Genomic DNA, 22,362 nt, shown 5'->3' on the forward strand with positions numbered 1-22,362 from the left:
CAATCATTTTTGGGGGGGACATTTCCCCACATTTAGTATACTTTAAGGACATTTCCCTGATCATACATTCACACTTTTACTAAAGTAACATTTTCAGTGCAGGGCTTTTACTTGCAACAGTAGTATTTACAGTAAAGGATCTGAATACTCCTCATCATCCTCCTCCTCCTCCTCCTCAGCAGCAGCAGCAGCAGCAGCATCGTCCTACGGTCCTACGGTCCTACGGTCCTACCCGTGACGCCGGCCCACACCTTATCCGACTCCTCCCCAACCGTAGCCTATTGTAAAGATGGCGTCCATCATGGAGGGGCCGCTAAGCAAGTGGACTAACGTTATGAAAGGTTGGCAGTATCGCTGGTTCGTTTTGGACTACAATGCCGGCTTACTGTCATACTACACGGTACGTTAATTTTCTTGGTTTGTAAATGCCAGACTGACCCCCCACCCCAGGGTTAGAGTGTAGAAGTTGTCGCTGGTTGTCCAACCTTAGTGGGATAAAGGCCTTGTGTTTGTCAGGAGTTGGGAGTCTCAGCTGGCACAAAGAGGCGAGTCTCCTTGGTGACAGATCCTGACGTTGGCCAATAGCAACGGCCCTTGGAGACCAATTGACCAATGGGATGGCAGTATTTTTTCCACACTTCCGCTAATGTTGCTAGTTAGCTAGCTAGGCAAAAAGCCGAAATACACAGACTCGTCGAAAACATTGTTGTAAAAAAGTTCGTCGCTTTGGGTGAGAGAGAGAGAGAGACAGATTTATGTGTGTTGTCGAGACGACATGTGTCCCCGGTAGTTAAATAGGAGTCCGGCATTCGCTGGTTTGCTAGCCAAATAGCTAACAAGACACCGCGGCAGGAGACAGTGGCTGCTTGGTTTCACGTTATTTACACTTCTGATAAATCCTACGGCAGTCGATTCACTGTAATCTCATTACTAACTAATGCCAAGACTAAACCAGACAAGAAAGTGTCAGTGTTACTGTTAGTGAAACAAGCTGTAGGGAAGATACCAACTAAAGGCTGTCCAATCCTCTCAGAAAGTTGACTGAGTCGTCAAAGCCCTTAATTTATCTTAGCTTACTTAGTTACTTGTGCAATAGTCAGTAGCTGCAGGACTAGTTTTTCAATAACTAACGTTACATGGTCTTAAATGAATCCAGGAACTCAGTGGCAGACACTAACCTGAGTCCGGACTGAGGCATTGTTTAGATAACCGCATGAAGGTGACTGTGATGGTCGAGATGTGGTGTCCTGGTAAAGTGTGAGAATAAACCTGCAGTTATTGTACATTTCATTACATTACAAGGCAAAGCCCCACTGATCAAGAGGTGGCAACAAGTCCGTTTACTTGTGTCCGACTGTAGTCTGGAGAGAAAGTGCTGAATCTGGATATCAAATCGATGCAGAACAAGAGCCAAGAAGCAGTGTCGGTTTTAGAGCTAAAACAATTTTGATGATGATTAGTGGATTGACAACCATGTGCTGGTTTCAGATTCTCAAATGTGAAGTTTTGCTGTTTTTTTAAAATATCTTTATGCTTATGATTGTATATTCAATATCTTTGATTTTTGCACTGTCGATCTGACAAAACAGACAATTTGTATGCCATGTCCAGCTTGAGATATTGTGTTAGGCTATATATAATATATATTTATAACATATTTAAAAACTGTATTATATATGTATAATATATATATATATATATACACATATTTACATTTAATAGACAAAAGGATTCATCAAGAAAAAAATCAGCAAATTAATTGACAATAAAAACAATGTTAGTTACAGCCCTAATCTGATGTGCAACAAAATGTATCAAACTGTTTAAGTGAAAAGGGGTTTTACATCATAAAGTTTGCATTATAAAGCATTCATTAACAGTAAATTAAATTGTAGTTTGAGTCAGATTTGAGTTCAAGTGATACGACTCCGCTGCCTTCATCCAGTGCTGGATTTTAGTCCCAATTTTACTCAATTTGTCTCTCTGAAGTTTCATTAAGAGCAGGGACTCTGGGACTATAGCTGGATCAAATTGCTCATAGATATTAATAGACTGACGACATACAGGACAGCCTGAATATGTAGTTTATGCAGTTAGCCTTGTATATAATATGGAGCTGGTTGGTTATAATCTCCTCATAATGACTTGTGTTAAATGTTCCCAACTTAACCAAAACAACTTCAGGCTACTGGTGTGTGTGCTATCTGTATAGGACTTTTCGTAACAGAAAAAGCACAAGTGTTACTAATAACATTAATGATTGCTCCGTCCTACTCAAGTGTCCTAGAAAGCCAAGTGAGAGTGAGCCAGTATTAATGAGGTCAAGATCCTGAAACCAAAGCAGCCCATCGTTCATTTGAACACCTCTCCTTTTTCTACTGTGACATTTCAAAATATCTTCAGTGAAACAGTGCTATTATCATTTCCTCTTGCACCATATAACGCAGGTTGAATCATACATTTTAAAAATATCAAGCCTACCCTGTCCTGCATACTGACTGTATTAATCCCTGATTTGTTGTGGTTTACAGTCAAAGGACAAGATGATGCGAGGATCCAGAAGAGGCTGTGTGCGACTCAGGGTAAGATTCTCAGGATCAAGGCCACCCTGTTCCTGAACGCTGTTTCTCTAAATGCTCATTACTCTGCATGCTTAGCTGAGTAGCTGGCCCCGCTTTTACCAGGTATTTGGAAGAGTTTCCACATGTTCAGGGCATTGAGCGCAGTGCAACACAACCCATGTATGTATGTACAATAGCAGTATTGTGCTGTTGTCATGTGATTTATGAAGTGCCTGATTTGATGACCTAGTTCATAAGGTGTCATTAGTTTCCTCCACAGCTCTATAGCTCCACCTTTTTAATCCTTCCCAATAGAGGTGTTTGCCCTTATAATGTGTTTTCAGTAATGAGTAATGTCCACTAGATGGCAGCAGTTGTCCTACTTTGGCATCTATTTTAGTACTTAAAAGGAAAGGAAATATAGGGTGTTGTATTTATTCTGAGAGAAACCAACTGCTGTACAATTGGGGTACAAAAAAGGTACAATTACATACATTGGCTTAAATTGACAAATTATAAATAATGTATATATATTTCTTTCTCTTTTCCGTATTGAGGCAGTTGAAAGGTGAATCCTTTTGAATGAAATGTCATTATAGTGCCCCATTTAGGTCTGCTTACGTGACCTTTTTATTCTATCCTCAACTTTTTGGAAAATACAAAGAAGGCCTGGGCTCTTCTTTGTGAATATAAATATAATATATATAATAATATAAAATCAGGGAGGTAAAGTTTCTCATGAGTTTTTATAGAGTCAGTGGTGAAAGATTATTTTATGCCACCACACCTTTTTCAGGACAAAAGGCATTGGCGAGCACCATGAAAAATACCCATAGATCTCACTGAACGGAGGAAGTATCTCCTGAAACTACCTGAAAAGAGGATCCGATGTCATTTGTGGACACATAGTTATGTTTCATTTAGGGCACAGTTAGATGACAAAACGTTTTGCTATATTTGATGTTATGCATCATGTAGCAGAAAAAATATCAATTAAATCCAGTCAATTACAATGGTTATTGAATATATTCTCTTCCCTTGAACTTGTATTTTGTTGTTTAACAACTTTTTTTTTACACTGATCAATGCGAGAAAAAACGTGTTTAACTTTATAACAGCACTTGTATCATATTTGATTTGAGTTTCTGAGAGAGTTTCATCACCATGATGAATTTTCTTGAAAAACCTGTTGTATCCAATCTGACCTGTGTCTTGTGCCCTGTGGTGGATTATCCGAGCGCTGCAGGCAGTAACGGGCCTTTGATAGCCAAATCCAAAATGGCTGCCGTCATGTAGTGATTTTTAACTTTTCTTGAAATCTTTGCTAAATTTGAAAAAGTTGCAGTAAGAATAACATTTATATTGTTACTCATTTCAATATGAGTATTTACTGTATTACATTGTTAATTGTGTTAAAAATGTGTAAAAATATGACGCAGCGAGTATAAAAGGTAATTTATCTGTAAATCCCTCGATTGTCATTGTATCACGTTTCATGAGGCTATCTGCCGTTATGCCTACCACAATGCCATTTGCACTATGTGATTATTTAATTAAACTAAAGATTCAAATGTAAAAGATGTAGAGTAGAAATTGGGGTTTTTTGTGTGTGTAAGCAATCTGTTCCCCTGATCACTTGGATGTTTAAATGACTCTCTTAATGAATAGTGGACTTTTTATTATCAATTCTAACTAAAACAGTTCCTTGGCTTTCATAATCTGTATGTTATATTGACCAAATGACCCTAAATACCTGATGTATCATATATGATACATGATATGATGATGATTATATGTAAAGTACATTTTCTTTTTTTTGTCAATGGGTACATGAAGCTCTTCAATTAAATAACAACATATTTTTTGGCTATATGTGTCCGGCTTTGCAGGATTGATGAAAACATTATAGATTCAAATTAATAAATTTTAGACTTCTAAGCCCTGATTTTATGAATAAATAATATATTTTTTAAATGTGCTTTTAATCAAATCTTATAGTATTGTGTATGTATCGAAATCCTGAGCTGACTGTGTCAATGTTTTGAAAAGTATTTTTCCCACAGATTCCAAGCATGCCTAGTCTTGTTTGAAATAACGATGCAGCCATAACCTGTAATGTCTGATCCTGGTTGTTGGATTATTTTCAAGTTCAGTGTCTTTAGAGTAACAGTTGTCCCACGTCAATTGAAAAAAGAAAGATCTGTAGAAAATAGTGTAGTCCACTACAATAGTCTTCAGTAAACATTACCTTTGTGTGTCACTGAAACACTTGATGGTAACTTATGAGTCTATACTTGTGGTCAGCACAAAGAAACTCCAGGACTCTTAGACAGAGCAAAGAAAACAGTTTAGCACTTTAAAATATTGTCTGGTTTCAAGCGGACAGGGTGAGAGATCAGGGCAGGTTTATGGAGAGGGGTTTGTAATCGGATTCCTCATTCAGATCCGGATATGCATTAAGTGTTAAAATCCAATAGGTTTCCATTTCCCTCTGCAACAATCACCACCTGTGAAGGACCGCTCAGTGTATTTTACTCCTTCCACAATCAAATGCCTTCATATCTGACAAATACTGAAAATATATATTAGAGCAATGTATGGTTTCCCAATCATACAACCATTAATTTCCCCTCAACTAACTATACAACTTGTCTCTGATATCAGGGGCTTTCCTACGAGATATGTTAGAAGGTTTTTCCGAAAAAAACTAAGCATGGGATCACTTCTGAGAATATCCCCATTAGAGCTTGTGTTATTAATTTGTTGAGTCTCATTACTGTAAGACATAACAAGGCACTGTACATACAAGACCGCATGTTCTTTGAGTTGTTTAAGTAACTGACTACACTCTGTGGGCTTTAAGAACGGCCAAGAACCTCTTCTTGTTTGTTATCAGTGAGTCATATGGAATTGACTTGCTGAGTGTCTGAAATTAAATATGAATGAACTTGGGAGTCATGGAGTGCTTTTGTACTAGACTGCAAAATATTATACAGCTGTTTATATGATTCCATCCATCCCCTGCAGTTGTTGTTGTTTTTATTATTTGCAGGTTTGCTATATGAGTCACACACCCTGTTTCTGTTGCTAGGAGCTAACGTCCCAGCTAGCCAGCGGGTTGTTCCTCTGCAGTACTTGTTCTCCTGTTGGCTGCTAGCTGCTGGTCCCTGTAGTCTTTTTCTCTCCACCCTTCACTGCCTTTCTCCTCCTTCGCTCTCCCAAATCCCACCCCACCCCCCAGCCCCCTCCCTTCTTCTCTCCCATGTTCCAAAAAGCTGCACTCGGATGTGTTTGTTAGGGAGAAACGCAGAGTGATTGTAAGAGGAAGATGATAAGGCAAGAGGAGCTTTTGAATGGGAGAGAGTGAGGTGCTGAAATGAACCATGGGTAATTTAAAATAGAGAGCCAGTCAGAGGCTGCTGGAACATGTGGAGGGCATGAGGATAGAAATGGAAAGTAGAGTATGACGTGTCCCGCTGTCTGACTGCCTCCTTTTTCCCTCTCTCTCTCTCTCTCTGTTTGCCCAGGGAGCTGTGATCGGCATCGATGACGAGGACGACAGCACATTCACCATTACTGTGGACCAGAAGACTTTCCATTTCCAAGGTAAGCTGTCCCACTTTTCATTTTGTCCTCTTTATGCCCCCAGTTCTATGTGCTGCCATCACTGGCTTCCTTTCTCTGTGATCTCTTTAGCATCCATCCCTGCTGTTCATTCGCTCTCTCCCTCTCTCTCTCACTCTCCCTCTGTCACTCCTCTTTCCCTCCCCGCCTTTTAAAGACTTGGATTGGTCTGCACTAATGCCAGGAAACGTATGCACACAGGCATCTACACAATGTCAAAGCGTACAGTGTGATCCTGAGCTTATTCTCCCTTCCCCGTGGAACCTCTCCAAGCTCTAAGAAGTTGGACTGACACATTTCTCTGTAGATAAACACAGTTTGTTCCACTGCAAGGTAGACAGATTCCTCTGGAACAGAACAGGCACGTAAGGCTTTTTTTTTTGTCTCCCCTCGGTCCTCCCGACTGTGGCTGAGGAGGAAGGTTGCTGCTTGTGTGTGTCTGCAGTTGAGCCTCTGGGAATAATAAGGGAATACTGCTGAGCTGGAAGCTGAGCTCAGGTCTCTTCTGGTTGCTGCCGCTGTTCGCCCTTTGCTACACTGCTGCCGCCGTTTGCTGTCTTCCAACCAGTCACTTCATAGGGACAGGATTGGCTCCCAGCTACAGCATCGCCCCCTCCCGTTCTGCCAACTCTTTCCTCTTTTTTTGACAAGGAGCTGTCCAGTCCAGTACACCGCAGACACCCTTTTTTTATTCTATCTTTTCACCAGGTCTTTAACTAACCTCTTCTACCTTTCCTTCATCTCTGTCCTTCCATCTGTCCGTTTGTACCCCCCCCCCTCCAACACCAAACCCCCTCACACTTCACCACCAGCACCCCCATTCACCTCCTCCTTGAGGGTCACCAGCCACAGTCCATGGGCCCCCCGCCCCTCTCACCTCCTCCATGCCCTCTCCCATGTCTGTGTTCCGAAGCTGTATGCTGTGGTTCTACAAACGGAAGGGTAAGGAGAAAACCGTGCACGTCTCATGGTCCGCATGCATGCCAGTCCCGGGCAAAAGGATCTTAAGGAGGCGTTGTTTGTTTGTCTTCTGGGATGTGCAGCCAGGGTGGAGCAGTACGTTATGTAGTGCTCGGTTGTATTGGTTTGTTATCGAGGTTCAAGGACAGTTCATAGCAGTGTGAAGTAGTTTTTTTTCAGTGGTTGGTGGCAGTGAGGAATTATTAAGGAGAGTGTGTGCAGCGTCCTGAATGTGCCAATGTTTGCACCGACTAGGTGTGTTATTTAGAAAAGGATGTTTGTTGTTACTGGTGTTTATCCTGTTCTTCACTGGTTTGGCTAGACAATGATGTAATCGCCCCTAGGGTGGTAATTATGTTACATAGAGATGTGTTTGTCAATTAATTAGCATTGCTTAAATGTCATGGTTTTAATTTATTCTGGAACTTTCTGTGCCACAGTCTTTGGCATCAGCTGTAATGTCTCAGTGAGTTCAGTTGTTGGTGGATATTATCTGAATTACCTGAGTCTGAGAGACTTGTACAAGAAGAAATCGGCACACAGCAGCAATGTATGCAAATGTAAGTCTAATTTAATGGGTCTACATTTAAGAGCATTACTCAAAAACCTTCATTAATGCAGTCAAAGAGGGGAATTAAATTCTGGCAGCGTGTATCATTCTCATTAAAAAGCAACACAGACTAAAAAGGTGTGTTTTGACAATCCAATACTGCAAGAGATTACAATTTGTAAAGATCATATTAGGTTTAAACATTTCTTGACCTATGGCAATTAAAATTCTACTTTTTTAGCTAATCTAAATCAGTAGTGTGGGTATAAGGTATCTTTGAAAGCACCATATCCTGGCACAGGACAATCTGAATCTCTGCAGCACATTGTGACCCCCATTATCTTGTTTTTGGTCCAAGAGAAAAAAAATAAAATGTCACTAAGACAAATCTGCTCTCCAGATACCTTTTCATGTGTCACCACTGAAGGAACAGGAAGAAAATCTGTACTATATGTGTGCTGAACGTGAGATTCTGGATACATCAGCTGTTCTGGACATCAAGAGATTCACAGGATGCTGGGCAGGAGGAGATTTCTCTGTTGCTGTAAAATGATCCTGGTCTGAGCTTGTTATGCAGTCAGTCTCCCATGATTCACAGCAGCGTGTGTGTGTGAGAGAGTGTGAGAGAGTGTGAGAGAGTGTGAGAGAGTGTGAGAGAGTGTGAGAGAGTGTGAAGTGTGTGTGTGTGTGTGTGTGTGTGTGTGTGTGTCTCCACACATGCCATTATGTATAGGTGGGTGCATGTCTAAGGTAGGGACTGTGTGATGGGTAGCAAATTGCTGCTAAGATTAAGAGGGGTTATAGAAAGGCACTAGACCAATACTAAAATTCTAATTACCAATACACCTGCTGATACACAGCTAATTATCAGTGCGTTTTTCATGTTACAGTGTAAAAAATTGATAATTTTCCAGGATGTAGCCACGGTACACTTTACAGGACAGTCCAGCTCACAGGTTGAAGTGTAGTTCTAAGCCGGCCGGCCACTGTGCTAGCCTGGAGTGCAGCTCTGTACTGTGTTTCTATTTAGAGAAGCATCCATTATTCATCGGCCCCTCTCCCCCGGCGGTGCATCAGAGTTGCCTGAGAGCCCTTTAGCTTCCCGTTTTCCTCTTTCCCCCTCTCTGCTCTCACTCGCCTCCTGTTATCTACAGTAGCTATCAATCTCTCGTCTCCTCCTCACTCTTTGCCAGGCCACCCTCACTGCCCGGAGCATCAGTCTAGGGTGAGAGACCAGCTCATGCTCTCTCCCTTGTCTCCAGGGTCCTCCCTCACCTCAGTATCACCAACACTGTCTGCTCTCATCCCTCTTTAAGATTTCATTCATTTTTTTACCATTTTTTTCTTTCAGGACTGCATCTGCACTTGTGTATTTAGTTAGAAAGAGGTTCCCATTAGGTGCTTTTGGGAACATCATTCTAACTAAATCAGTCACATATGACTCAGTCAATCCAAAGCAAGAGAATGATGTGTTAATTTTACATTTTTGCTTCACAGTGAATCATTGATTTAGCAAAGTACTGAACAGATGCATACTAGTTTTACCACCAAGACAACATTACTTAACGGCGTGCACATTTGCACGGCTACCACTTTATCGACATGCTGCAGTCCTGAGCATCAGACCCTCCGTCATCCCCGCTGGAGCATGTGCTGAAATATTTCATCAGCTTGGGGGTGAATAATTCAGTGTCCCTTTTTGGAGAAAGGAGAGGCTGAGCATTGTAAAGGGAAATCTTTGCAGTGAGATACCCTGACCACTGAGATGGGAGGAGAATCCTTGGGTTAGGAATACACCTCTGGTGAATGTACTACTAGTAACTTCATTTATATACATATAATTCCTAAATTAGAGCTGATTAATAGAGTCTGCCAGATGGAAGTTAGAGATGGAAGTGTCTGGAGTATCATCAGGCCACAGTGGAGGAGAAGATAGTTGTTTGGTTCATAACCTGTAAAGGAAACCAATAGGTTGGGTCTCCATGGTTGCTCACCTGGTGGAGTCGGTGCCCCATGTACCTTACTGTAGTCCTTACAGCGGCCATGGGTTTGAATCCGACCTGTGGTCCTTTGCTCATGTCATTCCCTCACAATAGAGACATTGCTATTATTTTCTGACACAACATTATTGCAGTGTCCTTGGTTCAAGTCTGGCCAGGGCCTTGCATGTTCATTCTAACTCCACTTATTTCCATCTTGGCAAAATTAGGAAAACAATACCTCAAACATGAGAAAAATCAGGTAGACAGAATAGAGGACATTCACATGACATCACTGTACGTGGAAGTTGGTCACTTCCTCCTGAGTGGCAAACACGCAAAATTCATGCATAGGTTTTTACTGACTTCCGAAGGCTAAAGAGAAGAGGAGCAAATGGATCAATACAATTCAGTGAGACGAACCTGGTTGCAAAACGTGTATTACGTGAGTGTAATTGAGGCTTTGTGTAAGGTATGTCACATTGTTTTGTGAATTATTAGCTTAGTTGGATTATTTTTGGGGTAAGTGACTCTAGATTACCTTTCAAATATTCTCAGTAAAAATGGATGTATGATTCTGATGACCTTTGCAGTATATTTTAATGTATTTGTTGGTTTTCCTCCTACATATGGCAACTCTACTCATCAGTATCAGGTTTGTTTTGCCATTTAGTGATGGTGAAAGCGGTTGTATCATGTGAAAAAAACATCAATACACACTCTATTGCAGATGTATGGTATTAGTTCCCCATGCTGGATAGGAGGTGACTTCCAAAGTGCAGTTGGATTGCTGCTCTGTATTGGCTCTTTATGTGGAACCTCAATGTTTAATTTGCCATCAGTATTCAAGTATCTGATTTTCATGCATTTCAGTTTGCAACTATTTGGTTATTTGTGCTCTGTATGTTGAATGGATCTTGATCCAATATCTGCCAGGGTCTGTCTGTAATTATTAGGAAGGTGTGTATGTCTCGGTGGAGGTTGTAGTTTATTGGTGTGAGGTACAGCATCTCCTCTTTCTGCTTGTTCTCCTAATAGTCTTGCTGTGCTTCTCTGCTCTAGCAGACAACAGAGCCTGCAGTAATACGGTTTCACCAGCACACCTTCCTCTGTTATGACACTGTTTAGTTGCTAGGCTGCAAGACTGTTACACTCTTACAGTGTTGAAACAGCAACATAAAGCTAAAAAGTGTCTTGTTAATGTCAGGCGTGTTCAATTATAGGAGAAAAATGCACTTTGTGATTTTTAGACGTTTGCCCCTTTTGTTCCACAATTAAATTTGATAATTGCTGGAAAACGGCACATAACAAGCCCTTTAAACCCGTTTCGCTGTAAAGGACTAGAAAGTATTTTCACTGTGTGAACTCAGAAACCAGTAAAATCTCCTGATTTCTTTTCTCCCAATAGAGAAAATGAAAAGATATCCTAGATATCTTCTTCCTGAGTCTGTTTTATATGGGCACCTTGTGATTACAAGTCTTAGCACCACTAACTGACTTTGGCTTGTCCTCCTCTCCTTTTTCTGTATGTACAAGTATGTAAATATTTAAAGGACAAACAACTTGCTGGTTGTTTGAATATGTATGTCTGCAGATAAAGATACAAACGAGGTTCATGATGACAGCCACTGTCATGACTTGTGGCGTGTTGCCTCATGTGACTGGCTAACTTACTGGCTGACAGGCTAACATTGTTGATTTGTTGAGCTGAGCTGACTGACTGCTTGTACGTACTTGGGAATTTAAGTCATGGTGATGTGAACCGCAGACTAGGACGAAGATTGGCCTTCCAGTTCATACAGTTAAAGTATTTGTTTTGGTTGAGTGGCCCTGCTGCTACCTCTCCTGTGTCATGAATAGAGCTAAACAACATTAGCCGCAGTAATCTGTTCCTCTGGAGAGTCTGTTTGGCTGAGGGGATAGTAAGAGGGCAGCAAGGCGCTGTCTGAGTGGATTGGCCTGAGCTTCGGCTGCCTTTTAATGTCTTTAAAAGCTTTTCTGCTGTAGCACTGTTCAGCCTCTGTGCTAGCACAGCTATTCATCTGCTGTGCTGTCTTGTTTCCAGCTCAATGAAAAATGACTCTTACACAGGATATAGTTTGCCAGGTAATTCAGTGGCATATATCTTATTAAGTTCTTCTTTCACAACTTTTAGAGTTATAGTTTTGTTGACTGTGGTGTCCATCGTCCACATATACAGTAAAGCAGAAGTAAAGCTACTTTCCATTCAATAACCTAAATGCTTTAATACTTGACACTACAGTCTGTGAATACATACAACACTTGCATCTATGGTACAACCTGACTGGATGGATTCAATCCTAGTTGTGTGTTAGCAGAGGAGAAATGTGTGTGTGTGTGTGTGTGTGTGTGTGTGTGTGTGTGTGTGTGTGTGTGTGTGTGTGTGTGTGTGTGTGTGTGTGTGTGTGTGTGTGTGTGTGTGTGTGTGTGTGTGTGTGTGTGTGTGTGTGTGTGTGTGTGTGTGTGTGTGTGTGTGTGTGTGTGTTGCACGCATCAGGGCCTGTATTAGGTCACTGTTTAATGTCACTGGCAGTCTGTTTGTTCTCTGTCTTTGCTCTGAGGGTGCAGCCTCACCCAGCTCCATTTCACACACAAACCCCAAACCCTCAAAAAAACTAAATGGTTAGAAAGTTTCTATGTACATGATCAGATACGGCTTGACTTAAATCATTTAAATACATGTTACAGCCTTATCTCTGATTGAAGTTTACACTTATAAAACATTTAATTATTAAATCTTATCATATGAAAGCCAACTGTTTTTAGATGTGTTTAGTACAGCTAAATAGCTGCTAAATCTTTAGAGTTGGATGAGAAGATCAATATCACTCTCATGTCTGTGTGGTAAATATGAAGCTACAGTCAGGACGTGGTTAGCTTAAGGTGAAAACTGAAAGCAGGGGATTTTATTACCTGTTGAATTTCCCAAATTCTACTTTCAACTGTCCCAGACTTAACAATCATTGTCACAAACAGAAGTTCTTTGTTTCATTTTACATAATGAATATAGTTTTAATAACTTTGTTTCAGTAACTCGCATCACTTCATTGACTTATTCTGGTCCACCGTAGAAGTTCTGCTAGTTGTTACCTGCACTTATATCTGAACAACAGACATTGAAAGCACCACAGGTGTTTGGCCACAGTGAGTTTTCATTCTTCTTTCCGTCATGGTTGAGTCCTTTTTATTTCCAACTGCAATGCAAGTGCAAACCTGTTTCTGATTAATATACAGCAATGCAAATGTACTTACACTTTGAACATTATTATTATTATTACCGTATTATTATTATTATAATTATTATTATTATTATTTAGCCAAATAATTACAGACTCTCTCCAGGGACGTAGTATCTTTGAAGTGAAAAAGTAAAACTACAAGGGAGGGAGAAGATCAAATGAGCTATTTTAAATATTTGCAAGCTCAAACTAACTATTTACATATGAGCTATGGGACATCCTAATCCAGAGATCTGGAGACAAAGAGAGAGAGAGAGAGAGAGAAAGAAGGTCATAACTGACCCACCTGCCATACCTGCTGACTGCCTGAGGAGAGAGAGAGACCCTGACAAAAGAGACATGCAACATGCATGGGAATGAATTACAATAAAACATGTTTAAATATACTCCTTGCCTTTTCCCTGAAGGTCTGAATAAGCAACTAAATTTGTAGCTAGCCACTTTTTAGAAATACAGTCGCTAAGAGGGTCGGAAAAGTCACTAAATCTATCGAGAAAGTCGCCAAGTTGGCAACACTGTTCTCTATAATTGGATTTTGTGTGTATCATTTCTTGATGAATACACAGCTTCATCACTGCGTCACCAGTACTCATGTCATTTCAGTGTTGTGTCTTGGTGCCATTAGTGTGTAACACGAGTGTAATGACTACTGATGGTGTCTGTATGGAAAACGTGGCTCACTGGGTGTGTCTGTGTCCTTCTGCCCTCAGCCCGAGATGCAGACGAGCGGGAGAAGTGGATCCACGCCTTAGAGGGAACTATCCTCCGCCACACCCTCCAACTCCGGGTATGTAAACTGATGTAATGCACTTGTTAGGTTGTAAGTGTGTGTCTTGTTATACATCTTTGTCTCTAATTCAATCAATTATAGTTACAAGAATTTTGTTTTGTTGTGGGGCTCCTTGATCTTGGTTTGCCTGTTTATGCTAATTCCTGTGTCTGTGTATGTAGTAATTCACCATCTGTTTTCCTAAGTAAACATGCTGTTGTTTGTAATACCTGAAGAGTATACTGGTATTGATATAGTCTAAAAGAGGAGTGGTGAGTTATTTTGGAAACCCTGAAGTAAGAGATAAATATGTTACCTAGACTTTTGATTGTGGGATTTTTATTGGACCTCAGATTGCATACGTTTGCATACTCTGTAAATCATCTACCTCTTCTACCTTGAAAGGGACTTTGCATCTCAGATCTGGTCAACTTTGTGACTGGCTCGTACCTGATTTAGTTTTTTGCTCGACAGAGTAGTTGAGAGTCAATGATGAGTCTTGGAAGTATTGGTGACATTTATGTCATCATAAATGGAGAATGTTATGCAATATGTGGCTGCTTTGGACTAGAATCGGTACCAAGCTAAGTTTTATGGAAAGACTTTGATTTACTGCTGACCAGCTGGCAGCCTGTTACATCCCTTTATTTTGTGTCTGTTTTTTATGATTGTTGAGACTGAGTGTCTCTCAGTCTGTTCTTTTTCCTGCTTGTCTTGCCCTCTAGTTCTTTTCCTGGCCAACCTTATTTCCTGCTCCCCTTCCCTAAACCAAACCTTCCTCCTTGTTCCCCTCTCATCATCATCTACGTCCAGCTCTTTCCACCCATCTCCTCTTCCTTTTCACCCTCATGACCAACCTTTTCATTTGCTCTCCCTCCCTCCTTCCTTTTTTCTGCCTTCCCTCCCTCTGTGGCAAATCCTTCTGATGTGCTACGTGTGCCTGCTTGCTCGGTGCACACACACATACACACACTTATGCAGTGTTAGCGCGCTGCTGTCATAGCATCATGTGACCCAGCAGCATCCAATCCAGTACCTGCTTGCTTGATCAACCAAACATCTGCCTCTGCTGCCTCAGCCAATCAGAGTGGCTGTTAATGCTTGTCGCTGTCAGCACTTGCTGCTGCTTTGTGTGTTTTCTCTTCTGCCTGCGTGAGAGGAAGTGTGCCTTTCCTGCCAGGGGAGGGTCCTGGATTAACTCAGCTCTGTCTGCCTTCATACCAAACGCTCAGCTGATAACTGCTGTCGAAGGATATACTGTAGCCAGACAGGCTGCACAGCTAACTCACAGTCTGAAGGCTGCTGTAGCTTATATTGACAGACTGCAGTGAAGAGCAAGCGTCAAGAGGAGATTGTTTTCTGTTTCTGTGTGGAGGAGGGAGGAGGGTGAAAGAACGCTAACTTCACTAGAGCTGGTGGTTTGTTGCTGTAGGGAGAGAAAAACAGAATAACGGAGGCAGAGAAAGAGAAAGAGAAAGAGAAAACGATCTTGTGTCAGGCTAAATGTCCTGATAGGAGAGATGTACAAGGTTTAACGCAGCATGTCCATTGGAGCAAGGCACCCAGTAAGTAAACACACACACAAATGCAGGCGCCACTGCACCATAGCAAGGAGAACTTTAACGGCTGCAGTGCGCTGCTGGGGCAGCAGCATTTTAAAGTGGGTCACACTGCGTGGAAAGACAAATAGAAACGGGAGGGAGGGGGGAGGATGGTGTGTTGTTTTGGGGCTGGGTGAGTTTGTAAGTGTTAATGTGTGAGACTTTGCAGGCTGCTCTAAAATATTGCCACAGTCACACACACACACAGAGACAGACACAGAGATGCTCGGCCTGTGTGGTGGGAATGAGTGGGAGTGGAGGTGCAGACGTCTGGGAATATTTCAGGAACGGTGACGAAGTGAGCACCATGACGTGGTGGTGTAGTGGCTGTTTTAAGAAAACCAACCACCTGCGTCTGACTTTCCGCTTCCAAACTTATCGGCTCTGTCTGTAAAAAACACTTCCCTCCATTATGTGTGTTGACAAAACATAAGTTATTGTTCACTACGTAATGATAGGGGCTCTGTCTTTTTTTTTTTTTCTGTCCTTTCCTCTTCATTTTCCTGTTCACATGTATTTAGGCCCTATGCAAACATAGACAGTTGTAATTCATTGTATAACAACTGTACAAGTGAATGTAGTTGAAAATATAAGCCCTGTAGCAAATACTAATTGTTAGTTGCATATAAGGTTTTAAATAAAATCTTTCAGGTTTTTTACACTTATTTTTTGTTGTATTTAGTTGCATTATGTTGTAAGGTGTTATTTTGTAAATAGTATAACGCAAGTGCAGATTAATTTAATCCCCACTATATCTAGAGGTGGAATGCCAAACAAATTTGGAAGATTACAAGATTCATAAAGGTAGTCCACACCCTGTATTTACATAAGCACCCGTAGGTGTTTTGGTATTGCTTTGAAAACAGTGTTTAGTTGGCAACCTCAAGTATAACTAAAACATAGCATCTCTTTTCTCTATAAACTGGAGTGATTTTCCAGTGTAATGTAAGTAAGCATGCAGTGCAAGTTGCTCGCACTGGAATGACATTCACATCTGCATCAAAATTGTTTTTTGCTCAGGCCCTCGTGTGGCCAGCTATAGCAGTTGTTCACAGTGAAATCACCTTTGATCCTTTTGAGGAAGTTTAGCCATTTAACTGCAGGCTTCATGGCTGCTGAGTTAACCCAGACTTTGTTCTCTATAAAGCTAGTATGTTTTTGCAGTTTAAACTTTAGCAGCTCTCAGACAGGGGAAGCTGCGAACAGTGTTTAGTGTTTAGCTGTTAATGGCTTTTCTTCACATTCCTGTGAGATCGTCTTTAGCAGGAAGAAAAGCCCCCACAAACTCAGGACACACCAGGACTATGCGACGCAGCAAATTCAAAGCAGCAGTAGCACTCAGCACGGTTTGATAAGATTGATTTACTAACCAAGGTTTTTTGTTTGAGTCTAACAGTCATTATCAGTTTTACTATAACTCTTTTTCATGAAAGACGTGCTGTTCTGTGTTTTTCCATGTCAGACTAACTGCTGTTGAGCAGTAAGTTGCACTGACACACGCTGTGTTAGTCATCTAACTGATTCGTTTGGCCTGACGTAGAGGGGTTATTGTGTTGCCATTGGTGCTGAGTATCCTTGGCATTGAGAAGCTCCAGCATTAAATATGTAGTTTTTTTTTTTTGTTTTGTTTTTTCAAGGAAGTCTCGCCTGTGGGAGATTTATCTACTAATTTTCCTGTTTTTGGTTCTGTGTCACAGCCAACCGGATGGTTCTTGCTTGGTTGAGCTCAGACAGATAGAGACAGATGCCCTGTCACGTCTGTCCTGCCAATAGTCTAGTAATTACCTTTTAATGGATATTATGTAATGAAATTGTCTGTGCCCGAGTTCCTATGTGTTTGTGTGGAGTCTGTGTTTCTGTGATTCTGATGGGGCTATTAAGGCAAGCTAATTAACAAACAATGAATTTAAGTGCACCTCAGCCTTTTTACACACATGCTTTTCTGTCAGTAGTTAAATTCTCTCCAGCCTTGAGTTCCTTGATTCAGTTTTGTTGAAGCCTGAAATTTGCTGGCCTCCAGTCAGGCAGGCGGGCAGACAGACCTGCTGGCCTTTTATGTAGGCTAGCCTTTAAACAATAGTATTCATATCTCCCCCAGTACAGTACGCTGCTGGAAGATTCTCCTGAACTGTTGATGTTTCTGTCCACCATTTTGTGTAACAGTTTACAAAGCTCACCTGGCCAAGAGGTGACAGAGACAAGCTATTTTTAATGAATGGATAATATGTGTATATGTGGCTTATTTTATTGGTAGTGGCTGTGTATTTTATTTTGAATATGCAAATACTTGCATTGGGTTTGATATGGATTTGGTTAGAGCTGCACTGATGCTCAGGTTTGTGTGTTTCTCATCATCAGGAGGCTGAGACAGGATTTGTTCCGAGTGTTCAAGACTTTGATAAGAAGCTAGCTGAAGCGGACGCCTACCTACAGATTCTGATCGACCAGTTAAAGGTAGGACTCAACAAATTAACACCTAACCGGCATTTTATCTGGAATATTTTACACTTGTAGATCTGAGAAATGTAGGTGGCATATTTGGCTAAAGATCCAGAGGTAATATGTTCCATTTGAAAGAATTTCCATACAAATTATTTAGTCGAAATTGCAACCTACTAATCTATAGATTAATCTTATACATGGCAAGGCTTGCATTTGAATCTGTGTCGTGACCTTTCACTTATTGTGTCTGTTGATATCACTGTTTCGTTTAACAAAGCAGAAGTTATTAAAAATAAGATCTGCGGTAGCATGATGATAAAGCAGAAAACAGTGTATTTAAAGAAGCAGCAGCATATTTTCTTAGGCAGAAAGCCTCATTGAAAGCACTGCAAATGTCCTTCCTCTGTGAGAAGAGCTAGCCACATTATCTCAAGCGACATCATCTGTACATATCTGATCATTTTAATACTAATCTGACTGTGTACGCATCTTTGCTCATATTCCACCTCTCTTTTTTTCCTTTTCATCTCTTGTTCTCTGTCACTCTCACACAGCTGTTTGATGAGAAGATCAAGGACTGCAAAGAGGATGAATCACGCAGAGTGAGTACCAGCAGTGCCGCTCTGTCCTTGTGTGTCAGCTCTCCGGTCGGCTGTTCTCGCTGTCATTAGAGCCGAGGCTAACAGCAGGGGAAGCAGGCTGACACACAGAGCTCAGGAACGATAAAATGATAGCTGTCACTTGTCAGTTTTAAAATGTCAGAATGTTTTTAAAGGTTATTGCATTGATTCACTGTAATTATGACCTGTTTCTCATATTTGTATGGAGAAAGTAATTTAATTTTAAATGCTAGCAAAGCGGTACTTTGAGACCAAATTACATTGCCATACATGAAATAATGATTAACAGTTTTAACAGGTCCTAAGACACTTTATTTGGCTATATCATGGTTTTCACACAATGGCAGTTAACGTTCTATGCTTTTTTGAGTTATGTTTTTTTCAATGTGTGTGTATTGCTTTGGGTTTGAGTGGAGTCACATGGTGCTAGAGGGGAGTGCTGTTGTAAAGTGTTTATTAAAAATGTGTCTTAGACTTGCTGTTACTCCCGCAATTTTCACTCTACATAGATTATTATACAATCAATACTTAGGAAAACTTGTCCCCATCCCATTATTACAAATTCGACACTAATTTCTTTTAATTATAGCACGTAGATCTCGGTTATCTGAAATTACACGATTTCAGTACGCAGCCATGCACGCTGCCAGGACACAATTTCCTAGTTATAATTGTAGCAGCTCCAAAGGACGGACAGTAGTAAAGCAGTAGAGACCTATGTAACTGAGGGACTGTAGTTAGAACCAATAAACTATTATTATAGATCATAATTGGTTTGGAGTCAACTGTACAATTACATTTATTTTTAAGACCATTCACTTCACAAGGGCAGATTTTGTTTTTATTTATTTAAAATATTATCTTGTGAAGGAGTGTTTTGTATTATTGGAGGATCCAGTTCAGTTTCAGGTTGTCTCAGTTGTTTACCAGCAGCTGTGTGATTCACTTCCTCCCTAAGCTTTATACAGGCTTCTGGTCACTTTGACTTTATTGTCATTCTGACTTCATCAGTCTCTTCAGTATGGGAAGTAGTCTTGTAGATTTCCAAAGAACAAAAGGCTGCTGCAGTTAGTATGACATCATTACATTGATGTTTCTCCCTAGTTGTGCTTTATTTGCCGTTAAACCAGCTGCATCTGCGCGTTTGCTTCGGACTTTGTATTTGCTGTTGGATTTTACAGGTTGATTTCTTTTCCTTTTTACAGAAAATTGAAAATTTGAAAGAGACTACTTGTGTAAGTCAGAACTTAACACATTTTCCTTCCTGTCTTTAAGTTTCAAGTCAGTTCCTAGTTATTGAATTCCTTTTCTGTCTTTTTTTTTTCCTTTCAGAGCATGGTAGAGTCCATCAAGCACTGTATTGTACTGCTGCAAATTGCCAAGGTAAACACAACATCACATCATCACAGTTTCTGTCGTTTGGTCTGCAACTTCACCATAGTCCTTGTTCTTGTGAGATCACATCAGTGTGTGCACTGTGTGTTACCCCCTGTGTGTCTCTGGGGTAGTTCCCTGCTTACAGTTGCTATCTGGGTCGGTGGTTGATGAGGGTGTAGCCCAGTACTTGTTTCATCACATGTTCCATTCAGCCCTTTGAAAAGGAAGTGGAGCAATCATTTCAGTTTCATGTGATTGTTAGGTTAATCTTTTAGCTTTTTCTTTTTCCCCAACTATCACCCATGAATAAGATTTCCTAGAATCTTATTCGTGGCTGAAGTGATTATGTAGATTACTTTACAGATTGAGCAATCCTGTACTTAATGATACTGACAGAAATCAGGGTTTTACCATGTGATGAAAGGATTACTGCATGTGGCAAGTTGGTGAATATTATGAAGCTCCATGTGATGAGAGGGATGGATCTCTCTCTACATCCCAGATGCTCAGGATGCTTTATGAAATGACTCTTCAACCTTCCTACACAACTAGTCTAACATTGTCTTCTCAAAATTTTAAGGACCAAAGTAACGAACAGCAACACGCAAACGGACTTATAGTAAGTTTGACATTCTCCGTCCATGACAAAAATTGAAATCAATCAAACTGCTAACTTTCTTTTCTTGCTTAATTTACTCTCCACTGTAGAAAATCAGATAAATCAGATCTCTGTAGTGCATGCCGTCTAATGTGGAGATAAGCTCTATCTCTAGCTCTTTCCCTCATGTCTGCCACCACTATCCTGTTGATTAAGTTTGTAATTTCCTGATTTCATCTGAGATTTAAATTCTTTTAGCAGTGGTGGGGAACTATTCTTTTCTTCATCAAGATACAAAATGTGTACGTGTGTCCTTTTTTAACACTGAATATGCACATTGTTGCAGAATATGTATGTGTACGTACACTATACATGGGTTTGCATGCCTGTATATGAGAGAATGTTGCACTTCACTTCACCCACTAATTACAGTCAACTGATTCACCATTGATTTACCGTGTACACACTGCCTGCTTATTGAACCATCAAGCACTAAAGCCATCCAGAGAGCACTGTGCTGGCTCTGCAGGTGTCCCGTCTTCATGTCATACAGGGAGTTTTGTGTGTTTTAACTACAAATCACATGTACTTACAATTATTTTCCAAAGCATTTGCTCTCAGTTTTTAGATTGATTTCTTATCTTCGAGGGAGTCGGGGGTTTTCCATTCCTTTTAGTATGTTGTGAATATGAACTTGAAGAATTAAACCATGCATTAGACTGATAATCCATTGACCACTTTTAGCCTATATGTGAGCTTCTCCATCACTAGGATATCCTCTATAATGGTCAGCCATCTGTGTAATCGCTTCAGTCTCGAACCAGTTATTTGGTCTCCTACTTGCACACTTCCTTCCATGTGTCCCAGTCTTATTCATTTTAAATAACATTTTAGTCTCATGGCAGGGACTCTTGCTTAAGGAAGCTCTGACCTCTGTGATTTAAGAGTGGGCGTCGACCAATAAACCTTTAAATGGAACAAACAGTCACTAAACATACATTATCCTTTTCACACATGTCCATGAGTGTGTGTTACTTGACTTTGAAACAGCAGGGCTTGTGAATGCAGTGCTTTCAGCCACCAATTCTCAATCAGATGTTGGCGCATCCTCGAACACAACCAAGGAAACTTTTCCTAACATTCCTGGCTCACAATCACCTATGCAGTCTGGTACCACCACTTAAAAGTGGACTAGGATTGTGCGATATGATTAAAATGTTATATCCCGATATATAACGTTAGGTAATTTCATATCCAGATAAAGATACATATCACAACACAGCACAGTTTCTGTAAATTCAATGAATAAATAGTTTATATAAAATTAGCACATGGAAAGGCCTATTTCTTGTTACATTTTAAATTATATACTCAGTAAATAAAATGTACTCATTAAACAAGACATACATTTAAAAAAAAAAATTCGTTGCCATGGTAACCGACGTCCACATCGGTATCGGGCTAAAGGTATATTAACGTCCGGAAACACATTGAGAGAGAGAGAAAGGTTATGTGGTAGGTGGACACGGTTCATATGTTACCAGCACGGATCAGGTAAAGCATTCAGTACCGACTCATTAACAACAGACACCAGACGAGGCTCACCCGCTGTTGTGAAAACGGAATCGCGGGTGATAACTCCAAAACGCGAGTCGTATTTATTTGGGCGACTTCATAAAAACATAATGTTACCGCTGGAGAGACAGAGACACACACACACAGGCGTTACAAGCCGGTGTGTGTGTGGATGGGGGGGCTGGTGAAAACGGTCGTTTTAGAGTAACTTTATATATTGTTCTCATATGTACTCCGGACTAAACGAGGGTGATTAGTGACACACATTTAGAGCATAATATGAAACGATATACGTTTTTCTATAGTCAAATGATATAGATATCATATCACACAACCCTAAAGTGGACTATATTCTGGGTTTCATATCTCTATAAAGTTTTTTTTTTTTTTTTTACCACAGTAAAGGCTGAGGGGGTGTTTGGGAAGAGAGGAAAGAAAGGGAAGGG

General features: G+C 40.6%; 1 protein-coding gene across 6 annotated transcripts in view; it reads left to right on the top strand.

The window, feature by feature from the left end:
* The first annotated feature begins 249 nt into the window (after window positions 1–249).
* Window positions 250–22,362, top strand: part of osbpl9 (oxysterol binding protein-like 9) — a 31,845-nt gene continuing 9,732 nt past the window's right edge. The window contains exons 1-9 of one of the 6 annotated variants that reach the window (XM_051377918.1): window positions 250–400; window positions 2,532–2,582; window positions 6,089–6,167; window positions 13,645–13,721; window positions 17,663–17,758; window positions 18,301–18,348; window positions 19,572–19,601; window positions 19,699–19,749; window positions 20,324–20,362. In XM_051377918.1, the coding sequence (XP_051233878.1) occupies window positions 290–400; window positions 2,532–2,582; window positions 6,089–6,167; window positions 13,645–13,721; window positions 17,663–17,758; window positions 18,301–18,348; window positions 19,572–19,601; window positions 19,699–19,749; window positions 20,324–20,362 (582 nt within the window). In that variant the 5' untranslated portion in view covers window positions 250–289. Of the gene's footprint in view, window positions 401–2,531; window positions 2,583–6,088; window positions 6,168–13,644; window positions 13,722–14,846; window positions 15,269–16,396; window positions 16,651–17,662; window positions 17,759–18,300; window positions 18,349–19,571; window positions 19,602–19,698; window positions 19,750–20,323; window positions 20,363–22,362 lie in introns of those variants that run through there. The other 5 variants (XM_051377920.1, XM_051377919.1, XM_051377921.1 and 2 more) reach the window with 5 other exon arrangements.

Source organism: Dicentrarchus labrax, unplaced genomic scaffold (assembly GCF_905237075.1).
Source record: "Dicentrarchus labrax unplaced genomic scaffold, dlabrax2021, whole genome shotgun sequence".
In the NCBI taxonomy this organism is placed as follows: Eukaryota; Metazoa; Chordata; class Actinopteri; family Moronidae; genus Dicentrarchus; species Dicentrarchus labrax.